This window comes from Oryza sativa, chromosome 2 (assembly GCF_034140825.1).
Source record: "Oryza sativa Japonica Group chromosome 2, ASM3414082v1".
Classification (NCBI taxonomy): domain Eukaryota; kingdom Viridiplantae; phylum Streptophyta; class Magnoliopsida; order Poales; family Poaceae; genus Oryza; species Oryza sativa.
The window spans coordinates 21,569,302-21,587,447 of NC_089036.1; the positions used below are offsets into that span (position 1 = coordinate 21,569,302).

Genomic DNA, 18,146 nt, shown 5'->3' on the forward strand with positions numbered 1-18,146 from the left:
TATATATATATATATATATATATATATATATATATATATATATATATATATATATATATATATATATATAAACACAATCTACCTCCAAATGAATTCTGATAGTTTTTGAGCGAGTTCGGGTACAGTTTCAATTATTAGCACTTTTTTTTTTGCGAGGGTTTTGTGGATTAGGTGTGCTATCACGCAAAGCATGTTACTACCTAAATACTTAAAACAAATGAGTACAAGAAACCATCACTTTGTCTCCACAGATACAGTACAGCCATGTTGTCGTTTTAATCAATTAACAAGGTTGCTTGATTTCTGCACCTCCAAGATGTCTCCATACAGTAGTTGAATCCTGTGCAAAGATCTCGCTGTCTCGAGCAAAATGTCAATTGAATTTGAAGCAATATTTGAACAACTTTTTTTTTTTACAAAATCCTTCCTCCTTGAAATTTCTGCTTCTAAGAAAGACAATCTCAGGAAGATCCGTTGGAGACAGTGAGATCTCGCCAAGTTTATGATCCATTATGGCTGTGTTTAGATCCAAACTTTGGATCTAAACTTTCAACTTTTTCCATCACATCAACATGTCATACGCACGCAACTTTTCAGTCACATCGTACTAATTTCAACCTAAACTTCCAAATTTGGAAGGAACTAAACACAGTCTATACCCCAATCCTTTAAGGTGTACGGTTCAACAGACAACGCTACACTGATGCTGCTGTGGATACAGAGAGAATTAGAGATCTCTTGCACTACAACTAATAGCCTGATTATTGTCGCTACTACTAGTAGTAGTAGGTATCTGCTAAACTTTGTAAATTTTCGGTCACCTAAAATTACACATTTCTAAGTCTAAAATTACGGTGCTATTCAATGCAATTTAATCCATTTTATCGGCATGGCATCTGTTTTTGTCACATTATTTTACCCAAGTTTGAATATTTTTGTATGCGATTTTTTAAATTCTTATGGATTGTAAAAAAAATTCATGTTTTCTTAGAATTGTTTGCTGTTTAACCTTTCATATAAGAAAAAACGACTTTATTTAATAACAGAGAGTGCATTATAAGAACCATTGGATTATCGGACTAGAGAAGTGAGAGTAACTTTTGAAAATTTCATGCAACTCAAATCTAAACACTCTCAAAATATTAATACATTCTCCGTTCTAAAATATAAAAAAAAATTGATGGATGAGATACTTTCTAGCATGTATCTGGACAAAGTTCTATTAGGTGTCTCGTACGTTTAAAATCTCTTATATTTCGAGAAAAAAGGAAATACTAATTAAAGACTCTGCCTTGATTTCCTTGGAGCTTTGCTTGTTTAAGTAGTAAAACTAAGTAGCACTACTTAATTTGGGGGAGGCATCAGAGCAGGCAAGATGCGAGAAAAAGCCAGGCAGGGGCCTCGCTGAAAAGGAAAGGCCATCGACCGACCGATCGAGGGCATGCCCGGGTAGGGAGACAGACAACCAAAGCAGCAGCACCACAACCTCGGTCGCTCTCAACACGGTCTTGCCCCTGTTTTAGGTAGCTAAAAAGATTATAAGAAAACAACCGATTGTTAATCAGCTTCTTCTGATAATTTGAGAAAGTCGAAAGACCTATAGCTTCTCACTTCTATTTTATTTTCAGGATTATATAATCAGAGTTTTCACAGAATCTGAATAAAAAAAAAAGCTAAGTTTAGAATTTTACAACCAGTTGTAACTATCAGAAGTTTCTCCAAATAAGGCATTGTTTAGTTCGCGAAAAGAAAATTTTTTAGTGTCACATCGGACGTTTGACCGGATATCGGAAGGGATTTTTGGATACGAATGAGAAAACTAATTTCATAACTCGTCTGGAAACCGCAAGACGAATTTATTAAGCCTAATTAATCCTTCATTAGCATATGTAGATTACTGTAGCACTCATGGCTAATGATGGACTAATTAGGCTTAAAAGATTCGTCTCGCTATTTCTATGCGAACTGTGCAATTAGTGTTCATTTTATCGATATTTAATGCTCCATACATGTGTACAAATATTCAATGTGACTTTTTGGGGAAAAAAATTGGAAACTAAAACAGGAGAGAGAGGAGGGATTGGGATTCGGTGACATTCCCCCGTGACATTCTCGGTAACATTGAGTCACTGACATGTTGGTTCAGGCACATGTCAGTGACTCAATGTCACCGAGAATGTCACGGGGGAATGTTACCGAATTCAAGTGATTCAATGTCACCAAGAATGTCACGGGGGAATGTCACCGAATCCTAGCCCTGAGAGGGGGAGGGGGGTGGCATGTACTGTACTCCAACGTGGTACATGGGAAAAGGACCGGCCGCCCGGCCACCGATTCTTTCCTGTTGCATCGTCCTCCATTATTCCCTCTGTCACTCACCCCAACTCCACGGCTCCCATTTTATGCTGTGACGTTGGGCCAAACGGCAAAAAAGCTTAAGCCAACGTTGATGCCAATCCTAATGAATAGTGGAGGATTTTTTTTTACCTGCTAATAATCTTTAATCATTGATTTATTTTGACTAACCGTGATGTGTGTATGAGTCTTTTATTCTTACAAAGTATCGTTATCATCAGCCTATGCACCGCTAAGGCGCTAACCAATCTAAAGTTGTATTTAAGAGGAAGGGAATGAAGAGATACACAAAACAAGATGAACGGTAATTGATAATTGAATATTAATTATATTAAACTTCGAAATAGATTAATACGATTTTTAAAAATGAATTTCCTAAAGAATTTATTTAAAAAAAACGTACCGTCTAGCCGTTCGTAAAACGCGTGTGCGGAGAACGAGATATTTATTCTCTCTATCTATCTGCTGCAATCAAACTCAGCCTAAATGTTCTTATCGCTTTTTTATTTTCTAGCTTTGGTTTTTAAATCGCTCGTAAAACAATACGTCTAACCATATTTTGATAGACAAAAAATTCTAGAAATGGAAGCACACCCACGGCATCTTCGCTGCGAAACGGTTTTGTCAAGCCGCGGTCGGCCCATATCATCCCTCGGCGAGCTACACCTACACTTCTCCCGACGAAAGAGGAGGTCGATGACAGGTGGGGCCCGCACCGGCGGGTAAGACGCGGCGCGGGTAGCAAAAGGCCCGGGGGCATTTTTATATCGGGTGCTTTACTTGGAATGGCACCGCGCGCGGTGGGGTGCCGGGCCGGCAAGGGACATGCATTAAACTACCGCCCCCACGCCGCTGACGCGTGGGCCCCAGGCACTGGCCCACCTCAGACGCCGTAAGTTTTGACGGCGTTTGGCTACGGCGCCTGTGCCTTTGTGGCGGTCACGGAGCTGACGCCGTCACCACTCACCCCCGGTCAAACTGTAAACCTTGTTGCAAAGAGGAAAATTAAAACCTGGAAAAATGTACGAGTAAGTATATACTCCGTATATTCCAGTACAGTACAGCGTCCAGGTGCGGGTGAGTGTAGGACATGAAAAATTCATGTGGTAGTTTATGAGGGTGTTTATGGATAAGGGCCGTGTGCCCGTGCCTTCATATCCATAGTTGTGATGCTGTTTTCGTTTTTTTAAATAGATGATGCTACTACTTTTTATAAATTATTATTTTATTATGAGTTGTTTTATCATTTAAGTACTTTAATTAATACATGATTTATATAATATGCATTTTTACAATTTCTTTTAAATAAGAAGATTGGTTAAATATTTGTCCAACAGTTAATGACACTATCTATATTTTTTTTTAAAAAAAGATGAGAGTACTTTTTCTAAATCTCCTTTTCTCGTCGTGACAGAGCTATTTTTTTTAAGCCCAAACAAATCTAACTAAGTCGTTTATCATGGAAAATATACTCTCTTTTTTCTAACATGGAAAATTTACTCTCTCTCTTTTTTCTAATCATTCAAATTTCCTGTTGAAACTAAATAACGATCCACTTTAAGATCTCCAGATTTCATGAAATCTAGATTGGATTCCACCAGGATTGTAAACCTTAGTCACAACTACTTCTTCAACAAAAACATCCACATGACCGCTATGGCGGTATTATAGAGGCGGAGGCAAACCTAAGGTAGCTTAGGCTTGAGCTCGAAGCCTGCTTATATAATCATGTTTTTTTAAGACTGGTCACCGAGGAGTATAACTTGTTGAAATCCTAATTAAATCATCATGTAATTTACCCTAAAAAAATCATCATGTAATTTTTTAGGGAATCTTTACCTACTAAGTTAAACCCTACTTAAATCTTAAAGCTTTGATAGTTTCTACGTTTGAGCCATAGACAGAGGAGATTTATCTTATTCTTCACGCACACACTTTCCGAACTATTACATGGTGTAAATTTTTTTAAAAAATCTATACAAAAGTTGTTTTTTAAAAATCATATTAATATATTTTTAAGTTTAAAATAATTAATCTCTAACTCATCATACACTAATAACTCACTCGTTTTACATATATTTTAGATGTTCTCATCTCTCTTCTCAATTAGTTACGTCTAACAGATATATACTCCCTCCGTTCTATCATAAGTACAACCATAAATTTCCGTGTTCAACGTTTGACCATATGTCATATTTGAAAAATTTATGAAAAATTTTTACAAGTTAAGTCACGCATAAAGTACTATTTATATTTTATCATCTAATAACAATAACAATACCAATCTCTATCTCTACTATTATAAAAATTGAAGATGTTTTTGCCGGGATTTTGATACGTCATCCGTGTTTGAGTTGGTTTCTAATTTTATCTTTATATCTTTTTTTGTCCGTTTATTTTTTTTTCGTTTCTTTTTTTTTGTTCCGATTCGTTTCCCCCCCCCTTTTTTTGCTTTTTTCATCCGGTTTCTTTTCTCTTTTTTAGTTGTTTTTTCCATCCTATTTTTTAGCCGGTTATTTTATCTCATCCGATCCGTTGCACGCCGCCGCCGCTTGACCAAACCCTAGCACCGTCGCCACTTCCATATGTATTCCCATGCATTTTCTGCTCCAATTGACTGCAAAAATGGATTCCCCACTTATCCTCATCATTTTTTCTCACAATTTTTCTTTCAATTCAGCTTTAATTCACTAGATTTAGTCTTAGTCGCCAATGATAGCCAACCACCCCTTTTATCTCGAATTTTGCGGATTCGTTCTGATTTCGGGAAAACGGAAAGAGGAGATCGAGTGGATCAAAAACCCTCAACCAATTTATATATAAAAAAAATTCGCCCAGAGGATTTAATGGGGAGGATCGGCTCCGGCATATTGGCACAAGACTATCTTGAGGTTGAAGACGACAGTTGAATGTGCGAGCTGGGCCTATAGCTCCACTTGTGGGCTTGGATCGGAGAGAGTCAAGGCCGTCGGCTGGATCGGAGAGAGTCAGGGCAATTGACTGTGCGAGCTGGACCTGTAGCTCCACTCATGGGTTAGATCGGAGAGAGTCAGGTGAGGGAGGTAGTGGACTAGGTTATGACTGAAAAAGAATGGATCTTTCGGGCCAAACCCATGAACATTTTTTATTAACCTTTTCAATTATAATGTACATATAATCATTCTAATGTTTCAATTCATCGCTTAGTTCCTAATAGCGGTTGTACCACTGAAAAATGTTTCTAGCTGTTACAACGCACGAGCATTTTTTCTAGTCATAAAAATATTTTAAATAAGATGGATGGTCAAAATTGGATACTGAAACCTATAACAGCGCTTATTATAGGACGGCGAGAGTATATGCAAAGACGTGCTCTACCTACCAAAAAGAAGCAGCTCGCTGGGCCGGCCGACCGGAGCATTGCAGCACGACCGTACGGTACGCGAGAGCCAGCCGGCCATACATAAACCGGTGCACTTATGGGTGCCAAAGTACGACGACCCGCGACCCGCGCCCGTGTGCGGATCTATCGGATCCGGGTCTCTCTTTTTCGTATAAGTACGTGTGGCGCTGGACCCCACCACCGTCCTGTCTACTCCTACTGTTTTTACTGTCCGGCCCCACCCGACAGAGGATCGGAGAAGCATAGCTAGTACTAGGCGCGAACCCGACCCGACCCGTGAGCCTTTAAATGACCGCAGTTATGGGCTCATCAATGGCGATCCAGCGGGTCGTCGTGACGTGGAAAATCCATCGGTAGCCGTACGTTTCGATCAGCTTCGAAAATTAACTGGAGTAGCTAACGTCACGCATGCAATGGCACTGGCACACGTACTCCTTCTGTCAAAAAAAAAACAAACCCTGAATTTCCGTGTCTAACTTTAACCGTCCGTCTTATTTAAAAAAATTATGAAAAAAATAAAAAGACATCACGCATAAATTATTAATCATGTTTTATCATCTAACAACAATGAAAATACTAATTATAAAAAAATTTCATATAAGACGAACAGTTAAACGTTGGATACGGAAAGTTAGGGTTTGTCTTTTTTTTTGGACGGGGTAGTATTGCAAAACTGCATGCACAAACGACAAGTTAAGAAGTAGCGAAAATATGTGCTGCAACGTTTTCGCTGGCTATGTGCAACGGTTCCAAACAAGCGACCAGAATAACTGGAAAAAGAAGAACCGAAGAAGAATGCGTGCATGAAATGTGTGGTGTGGCATTTGCATGCACCATATATAAAACAGTTTAACACTACATGCCCTTAGGCCTTACGACGTGTTTGACAACTTACGGGGAAGAAGAACAGGAGCTGAGCTTATAGAGGGAGATGGTGGAGGTGTTCATGAGATTTTTATTTTTAATCACCGTCCTTGTTTAGTTGTAGAGATGATAATCATGGGAAGTTTAGGTGAGAATCGAATTTTAAGTGACTGATATACAACCTAGATTTATCTCTTCGTATTTCTAAAAGGAATTTCAAAACTTTCCCAGTTACCTACCCCTACCAAGATACTTCCTTCGGGTTGATAATACTTGTCGTTTTGGACAACTTTGACCATTATTTTTCATTATAATATGTATAAAATTGTTAACAAATATATGATCTTATTAAAGTACTTCTTAAGACTAATCTATACATGTAGTCACCATATTTGAAAGATAAATATTTTAAAAATGATTCATAATCAAAGATTCTAAAGTTTGACTTCACTCTTGTCCAAAACGACAAGTATTATCAGCCCGGAGGGAGTATTAAAAAGGCAAAAGTTCGTAATCTCCTCTTTCTAATCCCTTCTAAGGCCGAGTTTAGTTCCAAACTTGTTCTTCAAACTTTCAATTTTTCCATCATATCAAAACTTTCCTACACACATAAACTTCTAGCTTTTTCATCACATCATTCCAATTTCAACCAAACTTTCAATTTTAGCGTGAACTAAACACACCCTAAAACTCCCACATCCACTATCCAAACAACGTACTTCCCCTTAAACACACCTGCATGAACGGTAAAGCCAAGCCAAGACAATCGTCGCAAGAAACCCAACGAGAAACACCTAGGGGTCTTTCTGCTAGCTTCACAAGGTAGAGGGTTAGACGACATAGGTTTGAAGCCTCACTCCTTAATATTAGATCATTCCATGATATTTGCGTTTTTTTTTCGAGAAACCCAACACCACGGGGTACACTCACCGCGTAGCCGTAGCCGTTTCCATTAGCCCACTCCTCAGTCCTCACGGCAGATGGACCACCCGCAGCACAGTAACGGCTAACGGCCGGCAGCCGTTACCGTTTCCATCCGCTCACGCCTTTCCTGCCTCCCCCGAAAACTCGCGCACACATCCATTAAAAAAAAACGCACAAAAAAAAAGGAGAAAAAAACGTAAAGGCAGCTGCGCCCAGCAACAAACCCACCCACCCGCTGCTCCCCTCCCCTCGCCTCGCGCCAACTAGTGGAGTACTAGGAAAAAAAAACACGAGCCAAAAATAAAATAAAATAAATAAATAAATAATAAAAATAAAACAGCAGCAGCAACACACCCCCTCTCTCTCTTCCTCTTCTCCCCGCGCAAGCCAAAGCCACAGCCAGCGAAGGCGGCAAGCCACCACCACCACCTCCTCCTCACGCCACCGCGGCCTCCTCCTCCGGCCACCGCGCGCTCACCTCGGGCAGCGGCCGCAGTGGCGCGCGCTCTCCGGTGTGGGATCTCCGAGTTTTTTTTTTCGTTTTCCCTCTGAATTCCGCGGCGGGGAGGCCGGATCTGCGGGGAGGGGCATGGGGTGACCAGATCGGGACGCGCACCTCGCTCTCCTCCTCCTCCTCCTCCTGAATTCCTCTCGTCGGGATGGCTGGCTCCGTCGTTGCTGCTGCTGCCGCCGCCGGCGGTGGCACAGGTTCGTGTCCCGCGCTTTCTCTTCGCGTTTTTCGCCTCGGCTGGTTGTGTGTGTGTGTGTGTGTGTGTGTGTGTGTGTGTGTGTGTGTGTGTGTTTGGTCTGAATTGGGGTTGTGAAGTTAGCTGGTGAGTCGAGTGCTTGGTGAGCTAGCAAGAGAGAGAGAGACGTGGACTTGGGGGGCAGTTGACTTGTTCGTCTAGGGGGGAGAGAGAGAGGGGTTGTTGTGTGGTGTGGAATTGGTTGGAATTCGAGGCGACTCGGCATTGTTTACCATAAAAAGCGCCTTTTCTCTTCCATTTCTTGTCCAATTTTGTCGTCTTGTTTTCCTTTTTAGGTCGGAGATTTGTTCCTGTTGTGCTGATTCGTGCGAAAACTCGTAATTCCGCTAGTATGGCCACTGCTCTAGTAATTCTCTTCGGATGCAAGCGAATTCCGATCTGTGAAATGGGGGAAACACATGTGCAATTACGGATCTGAGAACCTGTTTTGTAGTGACAGCGTCTTTGTTTCTCTCTCTTTTTTTTTTGAAAAAAAAATGGTTAGGTTGGCAATTGGTTCTACCACAGAGACGCAAATGAGAAAAATGTTGGATCTATGTGTGTGCTGCTTGTTTAGATTTACAATTCTGGAGCAATTATGGTGTAGTTAACTCATGATCAACGGTTAATTAGACCTTTTTGGTTGCCACCATGACATGAGGGGAAATTTCGCTTGATTTTGTATGGTGATGTTTTTATTTTCCTAAAAAAAGAGAGTAAAAATTCCTCTGTGCAGGGAGCTCTTGCGATGCGTTGTACAGGGAGCTATGGCATGCTTGCGCTGGGCCGTTGGTCACAGTGCCTCGCCAAGGCGAATTGGTTTACTACTTCCCCCAGGGCCATATGGAACAGGTAAATCTCACTATAATATATCAATGCTTGCTTGCTCTCTATCATGTCCTAAAATTAAGGAGTTTGCTACTAATTTGTGCCATAAGAATGTCACTTGTTCCTTGTGTTGACACACAGCAGTATGGTTTTGTTTCTTCGGCAATGTAGTTATTTTAGTACGTCTTTCCTTTGAACTAATCTTATGTCTTTCCTTTGAACTGATCTTTTCATGCTTTTTCTATAGCTTGAGGCATCTACAGACCAACAGCTTGACCAGCATCTGCCTTTGTTTAACCTGCCATCTAAGATCCTCTGCAAAGTGGTCAATGTAGAACTTAGGGTAAGCATTTTCCTTTTCTGGTCTGCAGTAGTTTCACGCTATATGAAAGTTCCTCTGGATTTTCTAGCAAGAGTATTACTTGTGTACCTTTCATCCTGTAGTTTACTCACCTTTTTTCCTCTGGTATGCAGGCTGAAACCGATTCAGATGAGGTTTATGCTCAAATTATGCTGCAACCAGAAGCAGATGTGAGTATGCTTTTCTTATATATTTTTCTTCTAAATAATAGTTGTCCTTTTCAGCTCATTTGAGCTTTTTATCAAGCTGTAATGTAGTGATCTTGCTCATGTCATAGTCCTTTCTTTCTTCTGATCGTCTTCTCTCATATTCTCACATAAATTCTATTGCCTTGGAATTTTATATGGGTATGTACTTATTCATTTTCCTTTATTCTGTTGTTAGCAAAATGAACTCACCAGCCCAAAACCTGAGCCACATGAACCTGAAAAATGCAATGTCCATTCCTTCTGCAAGACTTTGACTGCTTCAGATACAAGCACCCATGGTGGATTTTCAGTTCTTAGGAGGCATGCAGAAGAATGTCTTCCTCCCCTGGTTAGGACCAAAAATATTTTTAACTCCCTTCATATGCGGATAATCACATTGGATATTTGCTATCTGTAACATCTTCTGTATGTGGTATGGTTTATCTTTAGGACATGACTCAGAATCCACCATGGCAAGAGCTTGTGGCTAGAGATCTCCATGGAAACGAGTGGCATTTCCGTCACATCTTTCGAGGTAAGTTATAGGAAGAACATAGTAATAGTGAATGTAGTTCCTTCTGAGCTTCCATAATGAAAGGGCTTCCCCAAAAGAAATTGGTGGCATATTAGTAATGCTTTCCATGGTGATTTTGTTACTATGTCTCACAAAGGGTCCCCCCACCACTCCCTTATTTTAGGACAACCTAGGAGGCATCTGCTTACAACTGGCTGGAGTGTTTTTGTTAGCTCAAAAAGATTAGTTGCCGGTGACGCATTCATCTTTCTGAGGTATGCAGGGGAACATTTGGAAGGCTTGAAGCCATTTAACACATTTTGCTTATTTGCGTTTGTTTCCTGGGTCTGCGGAGTTCAGGATGAATATTCTATATCACTATTGCTGTTGTAAATACGGTGTTCATATAACAGAGGTGAGAATGGAGAGCTACGAGTTGGTGTCAGGAGGCTCATGAGGCAACTAAATAACATGCCATCATCAGTAATATCAAGTCATAGTATGCATCTTGGAGTCCTAGCAACTGCATCACATGCTATATCCACCGGAACTCTCTTTTCTGTTTTCTACAAACCAAGGTTTGATTCTTCTAATCTTATCATTGTACCTAAGTTCTTCACCAATGCTTTATGTACCTCTAGCATTTTCTTATGTACAGATGCAATGTACTTCGTAATAAAATATGCATGATGTTATCTGATATCCTGAGATGATTCCCTGGATGCCCATTTAAATTTTCACTTATGATATTGCTCTGTTGAGTGCTTATAGAATTATATGTAACTTTTCCTCACAGAATTACATTCCATTTTAGGAATATATTTTTGTGTGAGTTTGTTTGATAGGTCTTATTTATTTTCTTGTGCTAAACATATGTTGTACCATTACATTCTAATAAGTCAGTGTTTGTTCATCTAATTTGGGTTTCAGAACAAGTCAGTCTGAGTTTGTTGTGAGTGCTAACAAGTACCTTGAAGCTAAAAACAGCAAGATATCTGTTGGAATGAGGTTTAAGATGAGATTCGAGGGCGATGAAGCTCCTGAAAGAAGGTAATTTAACGTCTATTTTCCATCCACTGGTTTTTCATTGGTTCAAAAATTGTGTGGGCACATCTCATAAATATTTCTTCATGGTTTATAGGTTTAGTGGAACAATTATTGGTGTTGGGAGCATGTCAACGTCTCCATGGGCAAATTCTGACTGGAGATCTTTGAAGGTAATTAAGATTTTCAAATTTGTGGGCAGGATGCCCTTCTTCCTCTGCATCTGCTTTCTGGAACATTTGAGGACATATGTTTCTTAGAAAATGCCTGCAGTTGTGTTGTCATGTTTTCTCTTGTATATCTTCCAGAATCACAACCCATGTGTTCACCACTGATAGGTCCAATGGGATGAGCCTTCTGTGGTTCCTCGTCCAGATAGAGTTTCACCATGGGAACTAGAGCCACTTGCTGTGAGTAATTCACAGCCATCACCTCAGCCACCGGCAAGAAATAAGCGGGCTCGGCCTCCTGCTTCGAATTCAATTGCTCCAGAACTACCTCCGGTCTTCGGTATGTTTTTACTAAGATATTGCTACAGATTGTGCTTCTGCTTTAAGGTGATAGCTAGTACTGTTTTAGCAATAGAAACCTTGCAGTGTACTGCTTGTCTGTCTCTTCAATTGCTGTCTGCTTTGCATGTCTAACCTCTTCTGTTCCTAACTTAGGTTTGTGGAAATCTTCAGCTGAGTCCACACAAGGCTTCTCATTTTCGGGACTACAGCGAACACAGGAACTATATCCTTCAAGCCCCAATCCGATCTTCTCAACATCATTAAATGTTGGATTCAGTACAAAGAATGAGCCATCTGCTCTAAGCAACAAGCATTTTTACTGGCCAATGAGAGAGACAAGAGCCAACTCTTACTCTGCTAGCATCAGCAAAGTTCCATCTGAAAAGAAGCAAGAGCCTAGTTCGGCTGGCTGCAGATTGTTTGGAATCGAGATAAGCTCTGCTGTGGAAGCTACATCTCCACTGGCTGCTGTTTCTGGTGTTGGTCAAGACCAACCAGCTGCCTCAGTAGATGCTGAGTCTGATCAGCTCTCACAACCATCACATGCCAACAAATCTGATGCTCCAGCGGCAAGCAGTGAGCCATCTCCTCATGAGACTCAGAGTCGGCAAGTGAGGAGCTGCACCAAGGTAATGAGGGTTATTTTTGCTTGCAATACTCAATATCCTCTTGTGGACAGCGGAGTAATTAATAATTGGTCTTCTTGCAGGTCATCATGCAAGGAATGGCAGTTGGAAGGGCAGTGGACCTGACAAGGCTCCATGGATATGATGATCTTCGCTGCAAGTTAGAAGAGATGTTTGATATCCAAGGAGAGCTCTCTGCTAGCCTAAAGAAATGGAAGGTTGTTTACACAGATGATGAGGATGATATGATGCTGGTTGGGGATGACCCTTGGCCGTATGTACCCTTATCCCTGTTCAATTAATTACTTCATTTTTTGAATTCCTTGAGCCTTAACTAATTACATTTCGATTGTTGCCACTGCAGTGAATTTTGCAGCATGGTGAAAAGGATATACATCTACACCTACGAGGAAGCCAAGCAACTTACTCCCAAGTCGAAGCTGCCGATCATTGGCGACGCCATCAAGCCAAACCCAAACAAACAATCGCCCGAGTCTGACATGCCTCACAGTGACCTGGACAGCACCGCCCCCGTCACCGATAAGGATTGCTGAATGCTACCTGGCCATATTTCCCTTCAGTTTTTTTTTTCCATCTTGGGATGTTGAGCATGGGGGCCAATGCCCATGATCCTTGGGACTTCTAAGAGTTATCCGCTGGTTGGTTCGTGGGCCCGAAGGACACCGTCTGCATCTACCATGGTTCATGCATCATGCATAGCTGCCCCTGGACCAGTGTGGATCCCATGCCAGGAAGGATGGCTGGGGAGGCAGCATTTCCATCACCTGGCATTCCCTGCGTGATTGGCCCATCCGTGTTTAATTCTGCTGTGTGGGGGTAGTAGGAGCCATGGCATCCTTTGTCCAGTGCTCAGTTTTGGTAAAGTGGTGACTGGTGGTAGACCTGCAAGAACGGGGCCCGGGCCTCGCCATCTCTCGCTGCACCAGTAAATAGAGTGTCAAGCATTCATGTTCCTTTCTTCCTGCAATGCATGGGGTATCATCATCCGTAGCTAAGCATCAGTTCTTCTCCCCCCCCCCCCCCCCCCTTGCATCCTGTTCGCAGTTCCGGTGCCGCCACTGGAGCTGTTCGTTTTAACCCACCGGCATTCCTTCTTTTCTTTTTTTTTACCGGGTGGTGTTTTTGCTTTCGGAAGTCGGAGCATTTGCTAAGTTTTTTTTTCCTACGCTGTGCTTTCCTCCTGCTGAATGTACCTGTGCTTTTCCTCCTCGTGGAAGCCATCCAAATCTATGACAATTTTCTGTACTCACTTACCTGCATGTACATAGGAATGGAAATGGAACTGGACTGAACTGAACCTGATATGCCGCTTCTCATCATTGTGATGCTGTTCTTTTTCTGTGATAGTGGAGTTCTTTTTCTGCTGTGGCGTGATGGGGGTAATCTGCGTGCCAAGGCCTTTTTGTTTCCCTTTGTTTTGTACTAGTGGAGAATATGTCTTTATGGCTAATCTGTGATGATGTGCTCATCTCCTGACATAAGGCAAGGCTTGCTCTGCCTGTCGGAATGATTGTTCTGCGTGCCAATGCCGTGACCTCCAAACGTGTTTGCTATGGATCGTGCGTGACCTTTCGCTTTTGAAATCCCAAACGTGTTTGCTTAGATCATTCCGTTTCGAGGTGCGGATTCTTGTGTGTTCAGATCTTTGGGCTTGCCTCTGTCCCAGAATATCTCAACTTAAGATAGGATGTCACATATAATCTCTTTGTCGAAATTAGGTTGTTTTATTTTAGGACAGAACAGATAGCTTGTACTAACATATTGACAAAACACTTTCGAAGGGGAATGAAAAGAGCTAAAGAAATGGCATACTTTCAGAAGACACTGAAGCCCATAGGCAAAACAGTCGACTGTCAGTTGCACGTAAACGGGGGGATTTGGCCATGTGCTCTTTCGTACATGCAGACTTTCACTGAACAGGTTACTTGTTTATGAAAGTTGGAAGTGCCAAATTGATCAATTGCCCAAACGAAAAACGATCAGAGCTTCTGCTAAATCAATTTCCTAACAACACACAAGTTAGGATGGGATCTGAAATTTTGTATGAACCATCACCATTATTTCTGTCTGAATACAGAGATTAGACCATTTACCCATCTATAACCTGACATCTTTATACGCTCTTAATGAGCATCTAAAATACAGATCGCCACGACATGGTACATCAGCAGAAGCCTTATTTCTTCGTTTTACAAGGCCGGCAGGTTGTGCTTGGAGACCCCTCGGCCTCTACTTGGGGCTCAGTGGTTACTCTGACTGATGTCTCTTCGTTTTCTTCAGCTTGATGCGTTGGACCCTCACTACCTTGTTGCAATGTCTGATCCTCCTGTCGCGTGTTCTCGTCAATGCGGCCCTCCTGATACTGTACATCCAAAGAGCTGTTCTCTTCAACGGTCTGTGCTTCCAAATCCACTGGATCAATGCTGGCGGTTTTGGGGGATGGAAGGAGGGATACTCGACAAAGAGGGCAAGTGGTGTTTGTCGAGAGCCAGTGGTCGATGCAATCGATGTGGAAGGTATGGCCACAAGGAGGTATTCTCTGGAGCCGCTCATCCGGTTGATAGTCTGCTAAGCAGACAGAGCATCTGTCAAGAATGATTGTATGTTCAGAACAAAAGAACCAATTCAGGGTAAAATGCCAGTACTCAGAAGACAGAAAACAACTATTCTAGTTTAACCAACACACAATCTTAACTCAGCTATGCTATGGACATATATTCCAGTTGACAAATGTGAAATAAGAAAGTCTCAACGAAAGCCTTTAAGCCATATGGTAATTGCAAATAATATACTATCTACCGTGTTAAAGGTACCATGCCAATTGTAGTGGTTTGCTACTGATCCATAGTTTCTCTGAGCAACAGAGAAAACAATTCTACACACTGATCAAATACCACAATAAGGGTCAAACATTTGAGTAAATTATCTGTACAAAATTCAACATTATTCTGGAACAGACTAACTCTGAGTGACCTACAGGTTGCTCCATATGCATAAGATCCGTAGGATGACTCGCATGTGATTTTCTGTATTCAAGTGCTTTCTTCTTTCTGTCCTTTCCTCCAGACTAATTCTAGTTATTTACCAAATTTGAAAACCGTGATTGTTAAAAAATATTAGCACTTGGGCTGGATCTTGCCTTCCTGTAATTCATGTACAATTCTTTGGTATTTTGGGGATGAGGGTTGGGGGTAATATTGGAAACCTTACTAATGTATGTTCTTTCAGTTTTTTTTTTTGAGTGCATATTAGCCCATGTGAACCTCTGAAAGTCTGAATCAACAGGCGATTTTGATGTACATTCAATAAGTTGCAATACATATGTTACCGTGTCCAACCAGTGCACTGTTTATGCATATCCATTATGATATGACCATATAACCACATAACTATTGACAAAATAAAATCCTTGGCAATAATTCGGCAAATGATAATATGCAAAAGAATTTCACCTAAGCTCACGAATACTCTATGGCATCTCTTCTAAAGAAAGTCCATCAGAACTTTATTCAAGCCTAATTTTACACATTACTAGGATTTTACACATTGTTATGGAAAGCTGGAAGCAATACACCCATCAATTAAGCTTACCGACCTTGCACCAATTTTGAAGAATTTCCAAATATTGGAGTATTTGAATAACTTTGTTTTGTCCAATATATTTTCTAACTGCGCAAGTGGCACACATCCACTATAACGTTAGCAATTAACTAACTGCATATATGGTTCAGGGCCTCAGGGCATTGATATGCTTGCTATTGCCCTTCGGAAACATTCTCTAAATGTAGCTCAAGGCTCTAATTTAGAAGCACTTCCATTCATTACTGAACTAATTATTGAGATATTGGTGGTCCAGACCCAACGGAAAACCTACATCGAAGTGCTTTCATGATTTTGGAGCAATAAAAGGTGCAACACATATTAATGGAAGTGGTTATCAATTGAGAAAGATTTATGGTCTAGCACAACAGTATATGAACTGCATTGAAGAGAGATTAGGAGTAGATCACTGACTGTGTTTCCCTGATCAAGAAGCTCTCCTTGAAGACCACAACAGGCAACATTTCCCGCATCTCCTTCTTTATGCCGCACTCCAACTACGCATATATTCAAGACAATACAGATCAAACAACAAAATCCCCATACACTAACATATCCTGAAAAGCCAAGTTACTCAACAGAAGGGCGCGGAGGCTAGCTTACTCTGGGGTTATCTCCCCGTATCAAGTTATTAGTCCTCATGCGCAAGGACTGCCAGTTTGCTCTGCGCCGTCGCAAGTAGAACAAGTAGAAGAAGAGAAGCAAGACGAACGTGAAGAAAACCGGCACGGAGAAGATGAAGGCTTGGTATAGCTTAAGCTCAGGCGATGCGGCCGAGCAGTAATCGGGCGGGTCTGGGGAGGTACAAGACATCACCAAACAAGAACCTCCCTCCCTTCCACCAAGAACCAACGAATGGTCGACCGAATTATCGAAAACCCTAAACACTCACAAGATCTCTTATCTATAACACTGATGAGCTATAGTGCTTATTACCAAATTGCATGGGCTTAACCACCGCACCTTGATTCCCTATGATTGAATTACAAAATGCATTGCAAGAATTAAGTGATTGATGACCGCTTGCGAAGAGATGGACCTTAGATACTACTACTACTTTGATAGTGATGTGCACGCCACCAAACAAAAAATGAGCAAACTGCTATGGGAGGTAGAGTAGGGGGAAAGTGCAGCTTCTTTGTTTGGGTTTGGTTTCCCTAAGTCAAAGATAGCTGAAAACTAAAACTCAATTCAATAGCGCCAATCGAAAGCAAAACGGGGATTCAGGATTTCATGGTCAACCACGCGAGAATAAGCAGCAAGCAGCAGCAGCCTCCTCCAAGCTAGTACAACAACAACAACAACAAACACACGACAACACGAGCCCTAGTCTCCCTACACGTAATGGTGGTAAAACCACACCAAATTCCCCGCGAAGATCATGTGTGGGTGGACCGAGGGAGAGAGATCCCAGCCGCTAGGATCCACAATTCCACAGCGGTGTGCAAGAACCCTAACCCCCCGCACCGCAACCGAAACAGCGAGGTAAGGGCAACAGCTATAATATCACACGCGACGGGGATTCCAGCACAAAGTCAGATCGCGCGATCCGGAGGCCGCCGGCCGGAGCGCCGGGGGGGGGGGGGGGGGCTACCACCACGCCGGCGGAGAGGAGTTCCGTGGCGGGGGTCAGGGCAAGAGCAGAGAGGAGGGGGTTTTGGGAATGCGCGGCGGCGGCGGCCGGATCGGGGCGGGCGGTAGGGACGGAGTTGGGCTCGCGCCGAGGAGTGTGCAGCAGCAGCAGCAAATGATGGGAAAAAAAGAAGCGGCTTTCACACGCGTGCGTGGCTGCCCGGATGGATCACCTTTTTCGTCTTCCGTGTGGGAGCGAGAAGACGCAAACTAGAGAGGAGGAGATGATGCGAGGAGAGCATGGAGCATGTGCAATTACTTCTAGACCTAGAATTCAACTAAACAATTTTCAACTTCACCAATTTCTAAAGCTAAATTTAGAAGTTGTATAACTTTACTAAACATCCATAGGATTAATAATTAACTAACGTTCCTACTATTTCTTAAAATTTATAATGAGAGTAAACCATATAAATATTTCTTTTATTAAGGAACAACACTTGCTCACTCATTTCTACGAACACAACTTATCTCGATGAGCGCTTATATTCTACGCGATACACAATATTTTTTAGCATATGTACATATGATGTCTGATGAGAATATTCG

General features: G+C 41.8%; 2 protein-coding genes across 2 annotated transcripts; one reads left to right on the forward strand and one right to left on the reverse strand.

Moving 5' to 3' along the window:
- Positions 1–7,883: 7,883 nt before the first annotated feature.
- On the forward strand, positions 7,884–13,967 carry LOC4329672 (auxin response factor 7-like). The gene is made up of 14 exons (NM_001416672.1): positions 7,884–8,233; positions 9,008–9,123; positions 9,347–9,442; positions 9,574–9,630; positions 9,845–9,997; positions 10,099–10,183; positions 10,347–10,437; positions 10,576–10,740; positions 11,093–11,212; positions 11,304–11,379; positions 11,545–11,716; positions 11,872–12,347; positions 12,428–12,618; positions 12,709–13,967. The coding sequence occupies exons 1-14, from the start codon at positions 8,185–8,187 to the stop codon at positions 12,896–12,898; spliced, it is 2,037 nt and encodes a 678-aa protein (NP_001403601.1). The 5' UTR covers positions 7,884–8,184; the 3' UTR covers positions 12,899–13,967.
- Positions 13,968–14,355: 388 nt separating this feature from the next.
- LOC4329673 (RING-H2 finger protein ATL58) lies at positions 14,356–17,745 on the reverse strand. Its single transcript, NM_001416671.1, is given in 3 exon segments — positions 14,356–14,950; positions 16,380–16,462; positions 16,569–17,745. Coding segments are annotated over 3 exon segments (702 nt in total). The 5' UTR covers positions 16,779–17,745; the 3' UTR covers positions 14,356–14,541.
- Between the last annotated feature and the right edge of the window lie 401 nt (positions 17,746–18,146).

Bases quoted from the DNA above. Each gene is read 5' to 3' on its own strand.
- LOC4329672 (NM_001416672.1), top strand. From the start codon at position 8,185: ATGGCTGGCTCCGTCGTTGCTGCTGCTGCCGCCGCCGGCGGTGGCACA. The intron at 8,234-9,007 runs GTTCGTGTCCCG...TCCTCTGTGCAG, and splicing joins CGCCGCCGGCGGTGGCACAG to GGAGCTCTTGCGATGCGTTG. The intron at 12,619-12,708 runs GTATGTACCCTT...TTGCCACTGCAG, and splicing joins GTTGGGGATGACCCTTGGCC to TGAATTTTGCAGCATGGTGA.